The following is a 21926-nucleotide window of genomic DNA, read 5'->3' as shown; positions in this document are numbered from 1 at the left end:
ATAATGAAATCCTTAAAACATTATAACAAAAGGTAGAAAACAAAACACTCATACCAAATACACATTTATCCATACATAATTGACAAATAGTGAACATACTATACGTTAGTCCCAAACCTTCTATAATAGGCGCAACTTTTGGAAAACTGTTGACTTGTATGTGTATGGTAGTGTACCCCAAGTGACAGATTAGATGTCTTGCTGAGCTGTCCAAAAACTACACTTATGTTTAACGAATGATTAAATGCTTTTGGGTATAACGAATGATTAAATGCTTTTGGGTATGCCGACATTTCACCAACATATAACTAACGTATTTTTAAACGTCAAGTAATTAAGCTTAGTAGTAATACGAGGATTTAGAGTCATGCAGGCTGAGGATAGTCCAAACATTAATGCAGATGGCTTGGTTTTTGTTATAATGAAATGCTTGTATTTTGCTAATTAAGCAAGTCTTTGTAATCTCAGGTATTTAAAATCCCAAAATTTTAATATAAATAAATATTTTGAAATAAAAAAAACATTCTCCTCAATAAATGCAAAACTTCGAAATATTTACAAAATAGATACCAATCAGTGCATTCTAAGCACATGCCCTATAATTATGTGAGTGGGTTGTGTAAATTATATGGTATGGTCATCAGTGGTTGTGAGTAGAGGAGAGATAAAATGTTGTACGGGAAAGTTAAAATTGGGGTTTAACTGTTCAGACCGTATAATTTTCTAATATTTTTTGAAAATGATTGTGAGTAAAGGAGAGAGAGAAAATAATGATAAATGTATAAAATTGTATTATTTAATTGAAATTTAAATAAAAATATAGTAATTTTTAGTGTAATTATATGGGTATGGATAGAGAATGTGATGGAAATGCTCTTAGTAGTCACACTTTTAGGCCCTAAGTTAGGATGTGATATGATTTTATTGGAAGGGATTTTTTTTATACTTAATTTTTTTTTATCTTTATAGGTATATGGAATTTATTTAGAGAGTGGGTTTTTTTTTTAATTATGGCCTCTGGTGGAAAAACTTAGGTTGCCAAAGCTGTTGCTGATGTAGCAGGAACAAGTTTTTCATACACTAATGTTACTGATTTTATATCTAAAGCTCAAGGTTAGTGCATGAGAAATATTTGTTTTTTTATTTTTCAGTATAAATAACAGGTTTGTTTGGGCTTGCATGCCTAGTCAAACTCGGTATATAAAGTTCAAGCTTGGGCTCATCTATTAAATGATCTCTAAGTTACTCATTGAAGTTCGGCTCAAATTTTTTTTTTTTTTTTAAGTAAAAAGGCTGAAGCCTTGACAAACATTTATTAATGAAAAAGAGAGTACAATACAAGACATCTTAACTAACCGGGACATGTCCAACTTCTAAACCTGAAGTCAAACACAAGTCCCCAAACTAGTCCCTAAAGAAAAGTAGAAAACAAACAAGCTCTACAATATTACTAGCCAAACTTCTAAACCTGAATTCAAGGCTTGATACCAATACATTTCCTAAAAGAGATAAAAATCCAAACACAAGTAACCAATGCTATACAAAAATATCAGGCTTGAAATCATTTGAAGAGAAGCCCACTATATATTTTCTATGGCCCAAACTATATATCTTTTAGAGCCCAATCGTCATTAAGAATTCTTGTTGGTCAAATCCAAACCAATCAGGCCCATTTCTTAAGCCTGCAAATTTTAACCAAGTTGTCTGTTCAAGAGTTTGAGAATTTTACGCCCTCTCTTTAAAACACCCTGGTTCGATTCACCATTTCAACAGACATCTCTATTCAAAATAAAAGAAAGGTATATTGGTTTTTAATTCCCAACTATTGTCTTTTGGTCACTGCTGGTCCTAACTAATGAATTGGTTACTAATGGTCCCAACTTTAAAGTATTTGTTTCTAACTGTCCGCGACTAACAGATGTCTAACGTCGTTAGTTTCAGGTCGCCGGAAAAACGGTTTTGGCCGGAAAACAAAATTTTTTTTCCCGAAAACTTAACATTTTCGTCCCAAACATCTTGGTAACTTCGTATCGGACATTTAGGAACCTTTTTCTAGTAAAAGCCTCAATTATTGAGGTCGTCGGAAACCTTATAACCATCGTCAGAATCGGTTGACGGTGCTCAAGTGGTGGTAGTTTGATAGCGGTGAGTCAATTGGCGGTGGTTGCGGTGTTCAGGTGGTGTTTTCCGGCAACAAATTTGAATTTTCCGGCCAAAAATGTTTTCCCAACGACCTGAAACTAACGGCGTTAGGATTCTGTTAGTCGCGGACCATTAGGAACAAATACTTTAAAAGCTGGGACCATCAGTAGCCAATTCATTAGTTGGGACCAGCAATGAGGAAAAGACACTAGTTGGGATCATTAAAAACCAATATACCTAAAAGAAAAGCCACAACAAACCCGAATCAAATAAAAGAAAGCCACAACAAACCCGAATGAACTTGATGAATCCGGCTCGATTTGACCTCTTATGCAAACGATTATTGATTTACACCTACCGTTTTGTATACCTTTTCCTTTTCTTAGTGTGAAGAGTCCGGAGCTTCTTATAAAAACTGTTGATGAGAGTGAGTTAACGGTGTGGACTTTGTTCTCTTTAGAACTTCACTTATAATATATAAGCATAGGCAGCGGTGGATCTAGAAAATAATTTCAGAGGTAGCGTATTTTTTTTTAACCGTATGTTAAGAAAAAAATGTTTTTTACTGGTTTCACGTTTACAGGGCCTAATTACGTGTTTCGCGCATAGCAAAGCCCAGTATGCGTTTTGCTCTTGCAAGTGTCGTGTTACGCGTTTGGCGCGTCCCGGGCTCGGCTTCGTGTTACAAACGCACCGGCGCCCGGTTAACCTATTTGCAATGGCAGATCAAAACAAGTTGGTTTTTAATTGGTCGCATCAAAATAACCTAAACTTGTTTGCTAAATGATATTGTAAAATTATTCAAACTTATTAGCATACTAATACAATGATTTTATTGATATCTTTTGATCAAATTAAACACATATTATTAATGAGTAGTTTAAAGTTTACTCAACAAAAATATTGATAAACACAATATTTAATTAAATAAGAAAATAAAAGAGTTGCACATGTTTGAAATTGAAGTTGGAATATTTAAACTTGGTGAGGAACCGATGTCATCGTTTAACTTTCTTTGACGTTTAAAATTGTTGCTAATAAGAGGTTGTTTATTCATCTTCAAAGCTCACTAAACAAAATTTGAACCAAAAACCTAATATTAATTCCAATTTACACATAACACATAAAACTAAATTAATATTGAACCAAAAACCTAATATTAATTTCAACTTAAATTAGCCCTAAATTCTTAAATACAAGAAATCTTACCGAAAAGGAGAAGCCGGAGGTGAAGTGGCCGAGTGAGGTTGGGAGGTGGCTGGTGGAGACCGGAGGTGGAGTGGTCGAGTGAGGTTGGGAGGTGGCTGGTAGCAACTAGAGGTGGAGGTGGCGGCAATTAGAGGCAACCGAGGTGAACTGGTGGTGTTTGGTGAGTAGAGTCCAGAGAGGCAGAGAGCAGTCAGTTGTGTGCCTGTGTTCATAATACTCGGTCCTTTTTTTTTCCTTTTTTTATTATTAAGCTTAAAAGAATTATTTAGGTTATTGGGTTTTTTGGTTTAGGCTTTACAATTTAAGTGGGTTTTTGTTAGGTTTAAGTATTAAATTGGTTGGGCTTAAAATATATAGGGGTGACGTTATTTTTTTTCTAGAGGCAACGAAACACAAAAACTGACCAAAATTTTTTTTTTTTTACACTACCGGCCTATCGTTAATACCAGAGGCTACCCCTCCTCCTAAGCTAGGTCCGCCCCTGCACTAGCCACTAAACTTTCAGCAATTGATATTTAGCCCTTGAGTTTTCAACAAGTAACAGTTTAGCCCTTTAACTTTCAAGAAAAGTCTTACTTTTTGCAATTGACAGGTTAGCCCTCTTGAGCTTTCAGCAAATGACAGGTTAGCCGCTGAACTTATAGTTTAGCTCCGAAGCCTATAGCAACTGTCACTTACCTACTTTCAGAAAATGACGGTTTAACCCTTAACTCCGAGTGAGTGACCGTTTTACTTTCAACTTTCGGCTATTCACACCGCCTTTTGACATTTTGATCGTCGGTCTCAACATCCAAGTTAAATTACTCTAAAAACGCGTTCATCAAGTAAATAACTAATAGCCTACACATCATCAAGAGAATCAAAAAAGTTTTTCCGCATAGGGTGTTGACTCGAGGAAATTGAAATTTATTACATGTTTAGTTTTCTACTACCCCAAGTCCCCAACAAATCCCATTGTGGTCCCAAACAAAACCGAACCAGGCCTAATAAGTAATAACAAAACTTAGTCAACACTAAACATTTTCAAGTCGTTCTATGATAAGTTTAATTGGTTTGAAACCCGATTATGGAACATCCCATAGGTATCCGCAGAATACCTTTAGAACAGGGGTGCCAGTAACAAAGTCATCTTAAGAATGCTTAGTAAAGAAAGGCTCCCCAATAAACGCACTGAAAACAATATTCAATCTTCATGACTTATTACAAAGGGTCTATTAAATTAAAAATCCTCCCATATTTCAAAAATACCCAACATAACCAACCTCAACGAGAAAACTTTGACGACCTGGGACCACCACCACCAAAAGACGGCCTCCATTTGTCACCAGCCGGAGCCGCCCGATCATCCTGCTTGCCACTTCCCCACCTATCAGATTGCGGTGGAGCCGCCGCCCGATCATCTGATTTGCCACTCCCCCACCTGTCAGATGGTGGAGCCGCCGTTGGTGCAGGTGCTGGTGCTGCTGCCCCGCCTCTACGAAACTTGGGCACATACTTGCCGCCACCACCAGCGGCTGGTTCAGCCGAAGCTGCTGCTGCTGCTGCTGCTGCTGCAGCAGCCGGTGCAGCTAACCCTGGACCAGGGAGCTCAGAGGACAGCGGCTTCGGGGCATCTATTGGTGTACCTCTTAAGATAGCTTCCTTCCTAAGCCTCTCTCTTTCTTCCAGTTCCTGTTCTCTCTTCCTTTGTCTTTCAGCAATTTCATCAAGCTTTGCCCTTCTCTCGGCTTCCTCCTTTTTACGCCTTTCAGCCTCTGCACGCACGAAAATTAATAAAATAATAAAACTTAATAAACTTGAAATTAATTAACTTTTTATTGAAGAGTATGATACCAAACAATCTGGTATATTTAAGCAACTAAACTTGTTTGAAATAAAGCGTGGACAATGGGGGTGTAAACGCACCTATTTTTTAAAAAGTTCATAAAATATAATTAAATATATATATAAAAGTAAAAATAATCATAGAAAATTATATTAAAGAATAACAAAATAGTATACATCATATTATATATATAAATTCTAACTAAAATATGTATAAAAAAGTAATAAGAGTATTTAAATAAATTAAAATAATAAACAAGTGAAGCCCAAGCAGAGCTGAAAAAGAGCCAGGCTCACGTAATTCAAATAAGGCTCACGTACACCCCTATTTGAAAATTAATGCGTATTAAACAAATACAAGCCAAAAATATATTTGCGGCAATTGCATGCATAATGATCAAAGGTATTTTGGTTTTAGTGAGAAGATAAATAATATAATGACCTTGACGTTTCTGAGCTTCTTCCTCCTCACGCAACTTCGTGAGCCGGTCCTCTTCAGTTCTGAGATAGTACAACATTTTCTTTTTCAAGTCTCTCTCCTCTTTCCGTGCCTGGAGAACTTGGTTAATTCGTTCCTTCCTCTCAGCTTTCAATCGCTCGTACTCTGCCTGTCGACGTTGCACGACGACTGATTCAAACAGCCGCTACACACACAAACAATGGAATATTTTAATCACAATCACTATTTAAAAAGAAACACAATAATCAAATAACAAAAACAGACCTTGTGTTCCAAGACACGAGCAAGTCTATTCTTCTGTTTGACATCTTCATCATGACGGCCTCTGCTCTGTTCAACCTCATTCTGCCAAAAAAAAAGTTATGAAGTAAATCATAATTGATCGTCATGCGATAACAATAATAAAAGAAACGTGGGCTAAAAAACGAATACGTGATATTCGCGTTCATGAAGAAGTTTCTCTTCAGCTAAACGTTTATGAAACGCAGCTTCGATTAAAGGTGCAGCCTCTTCCCTCTTTGCTCTTTCAAAGTGGTCCATAGTTTTAATTAGCTTTTGCATTTTCTTTTCCATCTCTTGTCTTTCTCTAACTTGCTCTTTCATTTGTAGCTCAATCAAAGCCTGCTTTGTAACTTTTTCCTGTAAACAAAAAATCAACCAACTATTTGTAAGCCTAGAAACGCACCACGCGTGTAAATAGTTCGTGAAATGTCTGACAAAAACCTAATTATAAATCCATGTTAAGAACTTTAACCATGAGGCACGATTTTCAAAACAAGGGTTAATCATATTTACAACATACTTAATAATATTGGATATGTTCTTCTAACACAAACATACTTTGGTCATAACCAATAAGATCCAAACCGGTTATGACCAGTTAACAGAATTGACAAGGCTCACGTGTTTAGCAGGCCAACCAACAATTAAGTGTATAAAATCTGGAATAAGTGAAATGGCACTCACCCCCTCAATAATAAGAGGCTTCTTTCCTTTCTTTTTGTTGTGTTTAACATTAACATCGTTTAGCAAATTTATTGCTTCCTGACGTTCACGCTTGTCCAGTTCCCGACGAATCCGATCCTTCTTCCTTTCTTCAACTTGAGTTGCGAGTCTCTTCTGTTCAGCTTCTTCGGTTTTCTTCTGCAGGTTTAATCTTTTTGTCTCCTCTTCACGTTCCTATAATAGAAATAAAAACTTGTTAATTTTGTCTCCAGTCTCAAAATGTTTTAAGTATAATCCAGACCGCGCGTACCTTCTCAAGTAAGTGACGTTCTTGTTCCTCCTTGCGTTTCTCAATTATAGATTTCCGTGCAAGAAGTTTTTTGTGCTCTTTGTCTACAATATCTGCCAAACTTGGAAGCATAGCACTCAGTTTTGATGCTTTCGGTTGAGAAGGATACATCATTGACCTTGATTTATTCAAATTGACCGCCAAAACACTCAGGTGGTCTTGCAAGACGTCAGATTCAAAACCCTAAAAACAATATAAAAGGAAATTAACGTTAGTCAAGAAAGCATATATAATCAGTATTTAAAAAAAAGTGAACTAATATTATCAGCATAAGTTGACAGACTAACCAAGTCACCAAAAACAACTGCACCCTTCATATGATCAACTTTCATAGCAATGAAACCATGTTTGACAGCATCAACAGATATCCTCTCCACAGCAGGAAACTCAAAAAATGGAACCATTTTTGATAATGTTTCAACTTTCATTGATTGGTACACTCGAGAGACCTAGAATGGAAAATATTGATGAAGATTTAATGTACATAAAAACTAAACCAACCTAGAATGAAACCGATTTCTTACCTGTTGCAGGAGCCTTAAAGTGGTTACTTTTTCAAGCGCAGGAATATAGTTAGATAGCTGTACTTCTGGTACAGAAGATGCAGTAGATAACTTCCCACCAAGCTTGGATATCTTTGCCAACAAAGGCTGGATTTTAGAAGCCAAATCCAGAGGCAGAAAGTCGTTTTCTAAAAGATGGTAAAGATCCTTCACTTCAGGAGTTACATAAGTCATTACCCCTTTTGAAACCTGAAAATATAAAAATATAAGATTGTTGAAATAAAAAAAAACATGTCAATTAGATCTGTTTTAAATGTGGTGTCCATGTTTCAAGTTTATTGATATGGTGGCTTAACTTTTTTATTTTGTACAAATGGGGCTACTTCCACGGGTAGTGACGAGAAGCTGTAAATGTTGTAGATGTACAATGTGTGTAGAATGTAAAATGTTTGTCTATACGAAGTAGCCCACATGTGTAAAACAAAAAAATCAACCCCATGGAAAATAAGGTTTAAAAAAGAGTCGCTTCTAAAAAATCTGTGTTAAGTTACATTAATTAGGGTGTTCATGAGACAAGGAAAAAACAACAGTCCATAACCAAACAAACCAGAATAACCAATCCCAAACAAGTACCAATAGTTTGATTTTGATTCGGTTTCGTTTTTGCATATAATCCATACAAAAAAAAACTGAGCAAGAACAGATTTATGGATTATCCTTTTCTTAATGTTAAAATCTAATAAACAGTATAACCCAAATAGTTTAGCCCAGATGTATAATAAATATTTAACCATTAATTAAGACAAAGAATTCGACCCAAATTTATTATGTTAAGCCAATGCCTAGCAAAAAAATTTCAAACCCAAATGATGAAACAGAAATCGAACCCAAAACCAAAACTGAACAGTATTTAAAAACTAAAATTAATTTTTTGGCCCAAAAACTCAAAATCAACCCAAATCGACCCACGCACACCCCCATAGCAAGAAGAATCAAAAAGCAAAACATGCAACTGAGCATGTTCTTGCAAAAGTATCTAACAAACACAGAAAAAGAATAATCTTTACCAGATCAGCAAGAAGAGACGATCGAGAGAGCTGCAAAAAAACAAAACACAATTTAATTACATGAGATATATAGTTAGCCATGATATTAAATAGATATTAAATTCATTTATATACCACTTCTCTTGTTTCAAGCTTTGAATCGATGATAAACCCAATAAGATTGTACATCCTTAAATTCCTCTCTTTTTCATGTTCCAACTCTAAGTGAGATGCATTTTTGAGGTGATCGTATGGTGGAGCCGAAAGGGCAGCTAACAAAACTGACGATGCTATTAATTGCAAGTCTTTCTGATTAAGATTCTTATTGAAGCTCTTCTGAAGTAGAAAAAGTTTAAACCATGCATAAGCATGGTACAGATGGCTAGAAGAAATCCAAAAGATCTCAGTTAACTTTGCATAGTAGACGGCCATCAAAGAGGATTTGGGCATTTTCTTAACCATGCTTGTTAACCCATATATATCTTCCACCGAACGAAAGGCTTCCTGAAATAAATAATAATTTCAGTTAAGCTTTATGCATTTGTGAGGTATGATAAACTTATAAAAGAAGACAGAGAGAGATGAAAACAAACCTGCCAGAGCTCAAGTTCAGTTGCAACTTTCAACTGCTCAAATCGTGTGTCAAGATAAAAATGTAGGCTTTCTGGAGCAGTTAAATCAGGCCTGTCTCTCTGATCTCTGTACTTGTTAAGGTTAGCAAGATGGTTCCTTATTATCTCACAAAGCCTGCGAAACTCGGTTGTTCTTTTGTATTGTTTGCAAAATTGGAAAGCACGATGAGCAGTGTCCTGCATGCAAGTAATCAAACGTTAAGACTCTTTTAATATGAGTAAAATCATTTTAACTACCTAAACAAGCAGCATTTTATCCCCAAAACCTATAGCTACATGTAACAGAAGAACAATGTTGGTCTAAGACAATACTTCAAACAAATGAAGAAAACTTCCCATCATAGTTTTAATCATTGCATCTAAAAGCTAAAACCCAACATATAGAACCTAAAACTGATCAAAAACATGCATGCTAAATAAACTTCTCATGCAGTGTCACTTTACTAACTAAGTATCAAAACTCAACTTTACAAAAAAGAAGAAAAAAAGGGATGTGAAAGTACATTTTTTAAGTTACTAACAACAATTTTCTACATCTGAATAGCGTTGAGATTAATATAGAAGTTACTGACAATTTAAATCATCATCCATAAAAGTTAGTTTGTAACGATTTTAGCGGAGTAAAAACTAAAAAAAAAAGATGGTATCTAAAAGCATAATAACAAAACTTACAGCATACAAAGCCATCAATTTGGAGTTGTTTCTCAAAATCTCAAGAACCGTTCTGTAAGTCTCCCACAAAAACTTAAACCACGGGGTAACAAGCTCCCTATCCGAACGATCCTTTCCCTTCTCACCACTAACATAACTCAACAACAGATCTTCTGGTCTTTTATCAGCTTCAAGATCATCAACATCCAAAGCCTCTTCTAAAGCCTGTGCCTGGCTGCGTGCCAGCTCAGCCCTCTTGGTTGAAAGATCCATGAAGTGCTTAATAACTTCCTCTAGCGAGTTAACATTAACTTGCTGACATATAATGCGGTACTGGATTAAACCATCTTTAGCAAATCTACCCCTCCTTAGCTCAACACTAAGCTCGATATACTTGAACATAATCTTCTCATGCGTTTTCTGCCACGCCCTGTACCTCTTTGAGGTAATAACATCATGAAGGACTTGAAGTGCTTCTTGTTTCTGTCCAACGTTTATCAATTCTGCAATCAAGAGTAAACAGTTTAATGCCAGTCACATATTAAAAAAAACTCTAAAAAGTCAGCATCACGTCATTTACCTTCAGCTCGTTTCAAAGCATTTTCCGGTTTTGCAAAAGTCGCCATTTTCAATCACAAAGGTCTACTTGTGACTGTAACTAAAAACAAACAACAAACAGTTAGTTATAACCTGTAACAGTTCAAATTTGATCAGTTATAGGCTCAACTGAAATTGCACATATATGCAGCTGTGGTAGCAATAATTGAATACATATAATTATAAATAAGGATAAATTGAATTATTAATCACAAAGGTCTGCTTAAGGCTACAACAAAACAAACAACAAAAAGTTAGTTATAAGATGTAATAGTTTAAACTTGATCAGTTACAGCATCAATTGAAATTATACATGTATAAAACAGTGGTAGCACTAATTGCGTACATACAAATAAAAGATAAATTAACAATTAAAACTACTTAATTGTATTTTAATAGTAGCATGCTGAAAGAGTTTAATAACTAACGAATGCCAAATCAAATCAACAAGCATGATTACAAAACGAGACAATATTCAACAACACGTTTCGCTCTCTGAAAATCAAACCAGCTCAATAACAACAAATAAAGTACAAATTTAACAAGTTTATCGAATCTTTCATACAAAAATTCACATTCACAACAACAAATATAGTACAAATTTGAAAAATTAAAAGATGTATAGCGTCAAACCACTCATCATCACTCCAGCTTATTTATGTGTGTGTGTATACAATAAAAAAACCTAATTTGAAGGCAGATAAGAAATCAGAGAAATTGAATCAACAAGTTGAACGTATATGAATTCGAGTGATTGTACATCAACGTAAAACACAGATCTAGAGGAATTGAACATACAATAACAAAATTTGGTGTAATTAATCGATCTAACAATTAACAGATACAGAGACGAATACACAGATTAATGAATGATGAAGATTATTATACCAGCGCTGACGATTATTGATTGATGAGCGGCCGTTGCCGGAGCACAAGACGAAGATTAGGGTTTTGACGGAAAGAGAGAGAGAGTATTTATATTTTATACCACGGGATGTTTGAGCCCAATTCCAGCAAGCCCAACCACTAGTTTTGAGTTATTATCTATTTTTTTTTTCCGACGTAATCTAATGGCAAAAGACGGCATCACGTGATGGTGATCACAGACAACGCTGGATAAATCAAGCCCATTATCTCTTGTCACTCGAAAATCCACTTTGATGAAATCCGGTTGACATCATATTTGAACTTGGAACCTTACGATTTACAACTCAAATTTTCACTTTCCATCCAATGTTAGTTGAGTTAAAGAATAGTTACAAATTAAAAAGATTGATGATATTTTCTTTCATTAAATATATGATGGGACTTATTATTAGGAATCAATTTGAATCTATCTACGCTCAAAGTTGGGTGGTTAACTAATGATTAACCGAGATAACCGAACCATTTTTCAAGAACCAAATTAACAGAACAATTTGGAACTCAAACCTATCGATATGAAAATCTGAAAAATAAAATATCGACCATAGGTTTGGTTTCAACTCAGAACTTAAATGACTCGCGTGCACGCCTTAGCTACAAAACATTGTAAAAAAAACCATTTGTTTTTTTTAACCTGAACCAAAAACCATTTTTAGTCGGACTTGTCTTGACCCAAACCCGTTCTATTAGATTTTATTAAATCAATTTTAGAAGACAAAAGATAGCAAAACATGGCAAACACTATAATAGTCGCTATATGTGCATCTAATGTACTTCCAATCAAAATTATCAATGAAGTATACTATAACCTAGTTGTCACCCAACCATGAATGTAGGTTCGTAGGTCAGTTCAAACTGAATCACAAAAATCTCTGTCCTCGTTTACTACTTTCGTATTCATGTTCAGCTTGTATATGTTTAATCCTAACAGGGTGAATGGATTGTGGCTGTCAGTGGTCGTGGTGGTGTAGTGATGCAAATAGCAAGGAATCATGGTGGATGTTCTCGACGGCGGTTAAGATAAATGTAAAGTTCAAATTAAGTGACGACGAGAAGTATACAATCATTTTACTCTAGAGAGATGGAGCTCGAATTCGAGCTAAAGCTTCACATCCTATCTAAAGCTTGGCATCCTATCTAAACTTAACATTGTCACATCAAATTCAAGCTTAAACCATTGACTGAACCTTTAAACCACCAAAACCGCACAATATGAATCTCAAACTGGACAAACCACCGACATGCTTCGATTCGGATGGTTCTAGTAAATTTTAGTGTTTGCAAACACATACCAAAAATACTAACACTAATAAAGTTCATGAAGAGGTTAAATCATGTGCCATGAAAATAAACCAATATCTTAACTCACTGGAATGAAAATAGTAGCAAGCCAAGTACCAAGTAAATTCTATGTCAAGAAAAGAAAAAAAAAAGAAGATAAAGTTACGAGTACATTAAGTAGGGTACAACTTCCTAGACTGTTCATTCTTTTCAAGTAAACACTATTCTTCATCACTATCTGTAAGGCCCCGAACCTAGTGACCCTACTTTAGCGTCGGATTTACTCATAAACACAGTTCTTCAAATCAGAGTTTATTAAAACTTTTCACGGAATATAAAACATCAATCAATTGTTACAAAACATTAAATCTTTTCTTTGATACCATAACACAAAACTTTATTTTTAAAACATCTTTACTTATTTCTTCAGATGCCAGCCGTTCAATCCATGCCGTGTGTCATCCTCATGCTAGCTCTGTAATCAGCTCACCTGCGTGCATACTAAAAGTCAGCTACGCTGAGTGAGTTCTAGTTAATCGAATGCCATACAATACATACACATACATACATATCTGTAGATACATATCCATACTTCACTAGTTGCCCTTCTGTTCTACCTACATACTTGCTACCATACATACAATTTATTCCCATATATTTCTTCCCGTATCCGAAGACACATATTACTATCTTAACCTCGTATAAATATCCATAGGAGGATCGTCAAGTAATATCCATTAAAAGAACTATTACCATTACCATACTATATATAATTTCCATAGGAGGAACACTCTGTATACTTTCCATAGAAGGAACACTTTACTATCCATAGAAGGAACACTATACTTTCCATAAAAGGAACACCATACTTTCCATAAAAGGAACACCATACTTTCCATAAAAGGAACACTATCTATACGTTATTATTTAATATCCATGTAAGGAGCTAATCACTTCCCTTGACGATACGTGCAATATCTGAAGATCGTTCACGTACCGATAAGCTTTCATTCATAATGTTCATACATCATCCTTACATTACATGCAATATTAATATCTTTATTTATATCCTGACAGTACGTGCAATATCCGAAGATCATTCACGTACCGTCAGACAATCAATCGTATCTATCACATATGTCATACACGGCATACACCTCTTTTCTCGGATATTGGTATGGTTCGGTTCCCTAGTTCCCAAATATTAGTAGGGTTCGATTCCCTCTTCGTTACCTTACAACCATACATCATACCTCGAGTATTAGTAGGGCTCGGTACCCTTTTCGTAACCATACATCCATACATTATCATTTCTTTCTTCTATTAGCTCCATCATGTTCATACATATAAACATACATAACATACTTACCTTATTCTTAGCGCTGCAACCTGACAGTACGTGCAATATCCGAAGATCGTTCACGTACCATCAAGCAATCATTCATATATTTCACATTATCCATATAAGGCATACACTTATCTCTTAGGATAAGTGTATTAACAAACATATTGAGTATGCACACAGCCCCGAAAACGTAACACATAAATGAGGCTAGAACTCACCTGAATTCTGCTTCTTTTTTCTGATAGCTGTAAATCCCTTCTCTATCTGAGCTCGGCTGACTGTACAAGTTACACGTATCAAACAACTATCACTACTCATATCATCTTTCCAGTCTTAACTACTACCCACAACGAACGGGGGTCCGGGGGCAGCGCCCCTGGCAGCGGGGTCTAGGGGCGGCAGCCCCTAGCAGGGTCCAAGGGGCAGAGCCCCTGGCTGGGGTCGAGCTGCCAGGTCAGCTTGGAAAAATTTTATTTACATTAACTGTCTTAACACATTTTCCATTAGATTTTAAATTTATTTTCTAAACGAACTTGGCTTTAGGCGAAGTTAAACCTCAGGAGAACTTAGCTTTAGGCGAAGTTAAACCTCAGGCGAACTTAGCTTTAGGCGAAGTTAAACCTCAGACGAACTTAGCTTTAGGCGAAGTTAAACCTCAGGCGAACTTAAACCTCAGGCGAACTTGTCATCAGGCGAACTTAGCTTGCAGGCGAAGTTCATCAGGCGAACTTAGCTTGCAGGCGAAGTTCATCGCTTGAAGGCGAAGTTGCCCAGATGTCCGCTGTTTCGGTTTCTGATCAACATTTCGGGCGATTTTAACACCCTTGTTAAGGTTCAATACCACCCACTACGCTTCCCGACCATTTTCGGTCACTTAAACACTAAAAAGCTTGGATCTTTAAACTTCCAAGATCAAGAATCATACCTTTTGAGCTTGTTTGGATCTTGTTTATCTTGGTATCACCACTAATCTTTCTCTCTTACCCGGACCTCGCTCGATCCTTCCTTCTTTCTCGGCCCGGCCGGCGGCGGTTTTGGGTGTGCTTGGTGTGTATGTGTGTGTGGAGTGTGCTTGGATAAAGATAGAGTGAAGATATTTTGGGGTGTTAGGGTATTTATATCCCTGAGATCCCATGGACCTAAGGCCCATTCTCATTTAACCCATCCTAATTAATCCAAGTCCACAACCCACATCCATTACCCAACACTAGCCCGACCCATACCAACTCCTATTCTATTATTTATTTCCTGATAACCTGGGTAAACTTTCTCTCTATTATTAAGTAACATAATTAATATTACTTGGAAATTTCGGGATGTTACACTATCATTGCCAAAAACCGACGCAATAGGTGCTTTTGCTTTCTTCGTAACAAACTTGCCAGAACTCTGCACAAAACATTCAAAAACATAACGGTTACTCGTCAAACAAAGATTAAAACAGTTGGAAATTTGATATAGGGGTGTTAAAAAATAGGCCATGCTCATAGGTTGTCGGGTCAAACACGACACGAATCTGAAAATTTGATAAGACACGAACACGAAAACTGTGTCAAAATCATGAACCCGAATACAACACGAGTTTTTGCGGATTGACCTGATCTTAAACCTTACATTTTTTTGAAATTTACAAATCTACAACCAAAATTGCATATGTAAAATATTTACATTTAAACTATAAAAACATGATTTTCATTTCTCTTCTAGATTTTGACCTAGAAAATAACTTACGGCTAGTTAAGCTAATCGTTTTCGCAAGTCCAATCTAAAAAAAGACACAAAACTCATTTAGACAAACCCAAATACGATACGAATCCGAACCCAAAAATGGTGCCAGAAACATGAACTGAAACAAGACATGTGTTTTTGCAGGTTGACACGATAATTTATGTAAAACAATTACATATAAACCATAAAGCATGATTTTCATTTCTCTTTTATCTTTAAAATTTTGACCTAGAAAATAGTTTATGACAACACGGTCACTGGTTTGACCTAAGAATGACACAAATGGCAAAACAAATTTAGACCATACCCAAACTAGTGAATTTCGTGTTAGGTTCATCTCATATTCTCGTGTTAAGAGACATGATCTGAGGTTTGGTAGTTTAGACCTCCAGTCTTTTAGAAGCTCTTAGGAAGGTTACCTTGGATGCACCGACTTTTGATGAAAATCCAAATTTCAATGTCTTTCTTTGATCCTGATCCACAAGAACATTAGCATTCTTCACAAGGTGACTACTTTTTTCAGGATCCTCTTGTTGCTGCTGCTGTTGTTGTTGCTGCTGTTGTTTATGAGCATCAGCCCTAATGACCAGGCACATAAAATATTAAATTGGATAGGTGTAAGTGGTGACCGATTAAATGATAATAAAAATAATAAAGAAGCTAATTGATGGAATCTAATGTGTAAAGAAAGAAGCATACATTTGAGCAAACTTGGCCATCTCCCTCTCCTGGCGCAGTTGTTCACGTTTTTGCCTGTCATCTCGGCTGCTGCTTCCATGCATTTCTCTCATTTCTTTAAAACGCTGTATAAGTGAAAAAGCTCAAATCACAAATATATATAAAGGTGGCGCTGTGGAAAAATGGGTGGGTCGGATAACAAGCTCATTTCACGTGGGTCATTTAACACTTTTCGACTAAAGCGTATCAAATATATGATTACAAAATATTATTTACAATAATAACCTACTAAAATTTTTAATAAAGTGACTCACACGAGGTTTTATTTATTAAAGATACACTTTGAGAGACTCCTGACCCGTTTCCCTTTTAGCACTTTCTTATTTGTGAACGTTTAGAGAGAAAAGTTAACCCAAACAAACAAACTCACAAGTGAACAGGTCAAAGTTACAGCATCTAGATTTGGAAAAACAGACGGGTCGGATAAAGGGCTCAGTTCACGTGGGTCATTTTGGTACAAACCAGACCAAGTTGACCAAAACACTTTTTGTCCAAAAACTAAAACTTATCGATATAATTGAGGTATCAAATATGATCAGCAAATTATAGTTCAATAATAACCTAATACAAACAACAACAACCATACCCACCAATAGCAAAGCTGTTAGCAGGGTCTGGGGAGGGTGGGATGTAGTCAAACCGTACCTCCATCCCAAAGGATAGAGAGGTTGCTTCCAGAGAGACCCCCTGGCTCGAAAACCATATGCATGGGATCAATAATAATAGTGATATTGGTAATAAATACTAAAATATATGTTATACTAATAATAGTGATATTAGTAATGAATAGATCAATAATAGTGATATTATAATGAATAGATCAATACTAAATATGTGTTACAGTAATAATAGTTGTATCAGTAATGAATACTAAATATGTGTTATAGTAATAATAGTTGTACTAAATATGGAAATAGATCAATAATAATAGTGATATTAGCAATGAATACCAAATATGTGTTATAAATACTAGTTTGAGGATAGGGTATTATAGTAATATATCATTTAATAAAATGACTTAAGAAGGTTTATTGAATAAAATATATCATAGTAATATATTTTGAGGATAGGGTATTATAGTAATATATCATTTATTCAATAATAACCTAATACTATTGAATAAAATGACTTAAGAAGGTTTATTAATTGCAGATACACAGCGGGCGACTTCTGATCCATTTGACCCATTTCCCTTTTAACAAATTTTCATTTGACCCGTTGGAGATAAAACTTAACCCGAACAAACAAATTCACAAATGCATCGGTCGAAGTTGCGTCCTCTAGATTTGGCAAAATGGGCGGGTCAGATAGCGGGCTCATTTTTTTTTACAAATCAGGCCGAGCTGACCAAAAAACACTTTTTGTCCAAAAAATTGAACTTTTTGCACTAACTAATATATCAAATATGGTTAAAAAACTATCTTTCAATTATAACTTAATCCATTGAACAAAACGACTTAGGTTATACTCATTCAAGATACACTTTGGGGAACTTCTAATCCATTTGGTCCGTTTGCCTTTTAGCACTTTCTTACTTGTGACCCACTAGAGATGAGACTTAACCCAAACAAATAAATTCACATGTGAATGGGGGTCATTGCAAATTATAACTCTGATTTGAATCGAGTAAGACTTGAGATTACCTTTCTATGATTGTGATCATATGAGCTCAGGTGACCTTCAAATTCAACTGCTAACTTGTACTGCTTGTCACACAGCTCACAATAGAAGACCTTCCGTATTTCCTTCACCTCAGTTTGAATCTTTTGTTCTCGATCCGCCATAACCTGGATTTTCATAATGTGCAGGAATGGGGCAGAACAAGAAGCCACCAGGTAATAAAAACTGCATTTGATTCCCCATCAAAAGACATGCATATATGCTATATGCTCTGCCTTCTGTTATTAGATATATGTAGGTTTCAGAAATACTCATTAACCTTAAATTAGTTTATCTAAGGTTTTTATTTATCTATTTATTTACTGTTCAGTTGGAGGTGAAATACCATACATACATCTCGTTTCTTTGCAATTTCCTCGGTTTCCTCAAGTTCAATGTCGAGTTTTCTCCTTTGAATATTTTCTTCAGCGGTAAAGAAGTCATCTTGCTCTTGTTTCCCAACCCCTAGTTTTGAGTCTCGTAATCCAGCCTTGATGGGCTCGGTTATACCTGGTAAATCATTACATCGATAACTAGGATTCAAGATACCTCTTTCTAGCGCACACATGCATACATAATCACAATAAGAAAACGACCCTATGCCCACTACATTTACTTTCTAAACCAAATATAATTATATCTCAGCTATGAAAACCAACGTAACAAGAAAATATAAAACACAAATATCAATAGGACTTTTTGTTAATGATGGTGTCCAGCTTTTAGACTTCATTTAAACAAAGAGCTAAATAACATCACGACAAAGAAACATAAGCAACGAAGGAGATGGGCTTTACTAATAAATAAAGTCTTAAAACAACTGAACAAGAACACCAAAGATGGAAAGATGACGACAAATAAATAATTCAGATTTTTTTAAAACTGATTAGAAGGTTGTGTGCTTTACAACAGCTCCCGTTAATGCAGATTGAGATAAGACAAGATAAGGGAAGGCGGATTGAGATGGTTTGGACATGTAAAAAGGAGACAGACAACGGCTCCCGTTAGATCAGTGGAAAGTCTTATTATAGAGGGGAGGAGGGATAGAGGTAGACCCAAATTGACTTGGGATGAGAGGATTAGGCGTGATTTGCTAGACTTGCACCTCTCTGAGGACATGGTTGAGGATAGGAGTTCCTGGAGACGTAGAATTAAGGTTAATGACCTTTAGAAGGAGGGGCTATTTCTTGTTATAATCTTTATTATTATTATGGCCGTTGTTGTTTCTTGTTGTTAGTATTATTACCATTATTATTACTATTAGAATTATTATTTTCTATTTATTATTATTTGCTTAATTTTACCTTGGTTTTGTTTTAGTTTATCTATAATGAAATGTTGATTGAAACTTACAAATATCAGTGTTTTAGTTTACTGTATATATATATATATACTGTATCTGTATATCTATTTACTTTCGACTTGGGGGGTCTCGCCGGAAGCACCGGTTTGTCTACATCTCACCCTCCCCAGATCCTAACTGATAGCTTAGGCTATTTGTGGGAAATACTGGGTATGATTGATTGATTGATTGATTGAGAAGGTTGTGTGCATTACAGATAGACTTTGGGTGCTGTTAGAAAAAATAGACTTAGGTGACTTTAAACCTTTTAACCAGTAGACCTGTTTTACACATTTGCTATTTAGCTAATTCCTTTACTCCATTAGACATTTTACCTGTTTCTACTTAAAAAAAAATACATGCACAACTCGACCCATTTATAAGTAAATGGGTCCAAATTGCCACATAAAAATAACATTACTTCCCAATCTTCCATCGAAAAGCAAAAGCTTAACAAATTAAAGACCCCTCAGGCTTATATGTGTATTTGGTAATAAGCAAGTGAGTAGGACTCAAGAAAAGAAAAGGGAAAATGAGCTAAGAAAACCTCACATGGTGAATCATATTATACAAGAGATCAGTAATAAAATTGATATTGCAGGCATAAAGAAAGATGAAGCAAAAAACATTGTTCTAGAAAGTGGTTACAGAAGCTATGCAGCCAAGAAGCTTATATCATAAGGCTTTATTATTCGATATACCAAGTTTATCTAGCTTAATGCAATTTATGCAAATGCTTGAGCATTTACATTAAGCCGTATCATTTCAATCATGTATGCTTTTAACATTGCAATGAAATTATAACAAACTTTGAGTTTACTATGAAATAAATTAATTATAGAAACATAAGAAAGTCATTTTTGACTGTGTAGGTTCAGTCGTGTTAGTCTAGGAAAAAAATAAAAAATAGAGCAGTGTTGCACAAAATACGACTTGTGATGAAATGGTGGTTCAAATTAAAAAGTCAATAATTCAATTGAACCACTCATTTTTTTCTTGGTTGGATTGTGTCTGTTTAGACAGCTCGACTGCCCCTGTAACGAACCAGGTAATTATGCAAGGATAAGTTCCCAGGAACGAGAAGTAAACTAATTTCATTTCAATTAGTTAGGGCACTAGTTGAACCTCAACCTAAATATGTGTTGCATGTAGGAGACCTGCTAATGTATGTGATATGAATTTATGAGCATAAGATCATATCAGCAAATCTTATCACACCGTTATATACACTTCGTTAGCGTTTATGCTTGACCTTAGCTTTGGTTAATCTAGTACTCCAACTTGTAAGCCATCATCACGCAAGCACTTGACTAAGTATGGCTATGACTGCTTGCTTACTGATGCAATCATCTTCTTAATCATATGTGGCGGCGGCAAGATAATATGACTAGGGTATGGAATTGGATTGGCTGATGACTTATGTTTAATAGTTGGCTATTGTTTGTAGATGACCATCTAGGGTAATTGGTAATGGATCGATCTTAATGCATGACTATTGACTCGTGGTAGTTAACTACAAAGAAGTTCATGTTAACATTCTAATAGTTGTAGGTTTAGCGGTATTTAGACCAACACGCCTTATATAAACAGAAACCAAAAGTCAAATGAAGCCCATATAATTTTCTAGCCTCTAGTTATATCATCAAACAATTATAAACTTAAGACCACATGTAACCCAACCAACAACCAATTTAGTAGTGAACTTGTATGCGTACCTTGCTCATTCTTCCCAAGGCCTTTCCCTTTCCACCCCATCTTTTGAAGAAGCCGAAATCCAACATTGGATGGCGTTAACTGTGTGTCTAATGATGCATGTTCAACATTATCAAGATCCACATTTTCTACTGGTCTATGATTAATAGGTAGGCGAAATTCTTCAGCTAATTCTTCAAGAACAGAAACATCATTTTCCTGTACCACTTAAACAAAAACCAAATCAACACACGGATTCAACAGCATTACATCTATACATTTAAATAAGCACAAACGAACAATAATAAAAAAATTGTACAATAATTTGACCTCATCTGTTTTAAGTTGCCTTTTTAGCATGTGTTGTCTGCCATTATACCTTCTGTTATCCATTTCAATACTAACTCAAGACTTCAAGCTGCCAGTAACAACCAAAGTATCAGATACCATATTAAAGAAAACTGGAAACTGATACAATTATACAAAATCATAAGATTGAATAACCAAATAATATTTTTTAAAAGGCGTCATAAAGATATTATTACATAATCATAAATCTATAATACTCAACATCATGGACCACTTGACTCGATAAGCAGTAAACAAATACAAAGTTACAAACATTAACTTACATTGTGTTTCCAACTTTCCCATGATAATTTAAAACCTTATAGATGATACAAAAGTTGTTTTTTCCTATCCATTTGACCGATTGAGCGTGTGGATGCGGGTTATTGGTATAAACACAAGCAAATAGTTAATTCGCCAAAGTGCGTTAGCCAACTGCAGGTCACTAAAGCTTTTTGTAACTTATTTTTTTTATCTATTATTCATGCCAATCTATCTAGGGTGAGCAATG

At 35.5% G+C, this 21926-nt stretch overlaps 2 protein-coding genes across 2 annotated transcripts; both read right to left on the bottom strand.

The window, feature by feature from the left end:
* Positions 1-4511: 4511 nt before the first annotated feature.
* Positions 4512-10424, bottom strand: LOC143591077 (eukaryotic translation initiation factor 3 subunit A). The gene is made up of 13 exons (XM_077071391.1): positions 10342-10424; positions 9783-10264; positions 9072-9287; positions 8614-8982; positions 8500-8529; positions 7454-7681; positions 7217-7378; positions 6891-7112; positions 6602-6814; positions 6068-6274; positions 5900-5980; positions 5618-5819; positions 4512-5105 (listed from the first exon to the last, which is right to left on the bottom strand). The coding sequence occupies exons 1-13, from the start codon at positions 10385-10387 to the stop codon at positions 4615-4617; spliced, it is 2949 nt and encodes a 982-aa protein (XP_076927506.1). The 5' UTR covers positions 10388-10424; the 3' UTR covers positions 4512-4614.
* LOC143591081 (uncharacterized) lies at positions 10390-21506 on the bottom strand. Its single transcript, XM_077071396.1, has 8 exons — positions 21398-21506; positions 21091-21286; positions 18389-18543; positions 18018-18161; positions 16336-16439; positions 16056-16215; positions 15232-15297; positions 10390-10419 (listed from the first exon to the last, which is right to left on the bottom strand). Exons 1-8 carry the CDS (start codon positions 21458-21460, stop codon positions 10390-10392), a joined length of 918 nt encoding a protein of 305 aa, XP_076927511.1. The 5' UTR covers positions 21461-21506.
* Between the last annotated feature and the right edge of the window lie 420 nt (positions 21507-21926).

Source organism: Bidens hawaiensis, unplaced genomic scaffold, assembly GCF_021521415.1.
Source record: "Bidens hawaiensis isolate Kalapana, Puna unplaced genomic scaffold, B.hawaiensis_p1.1 tig00039173_1, whole genome shotgun sequence".
Taxonomy (NCBI): Eukaryota; Viridiplantae; Streptophyta; class Magnoliopsida; order Asterales; family Asteraceae; genus Bidens; species Bidens hawaiensis.
The sequence above is the reverse complement of the archived record's forward strand: the minus strand, read 5'-3'. Positions and strand labels throughout refer to the sequence as shown.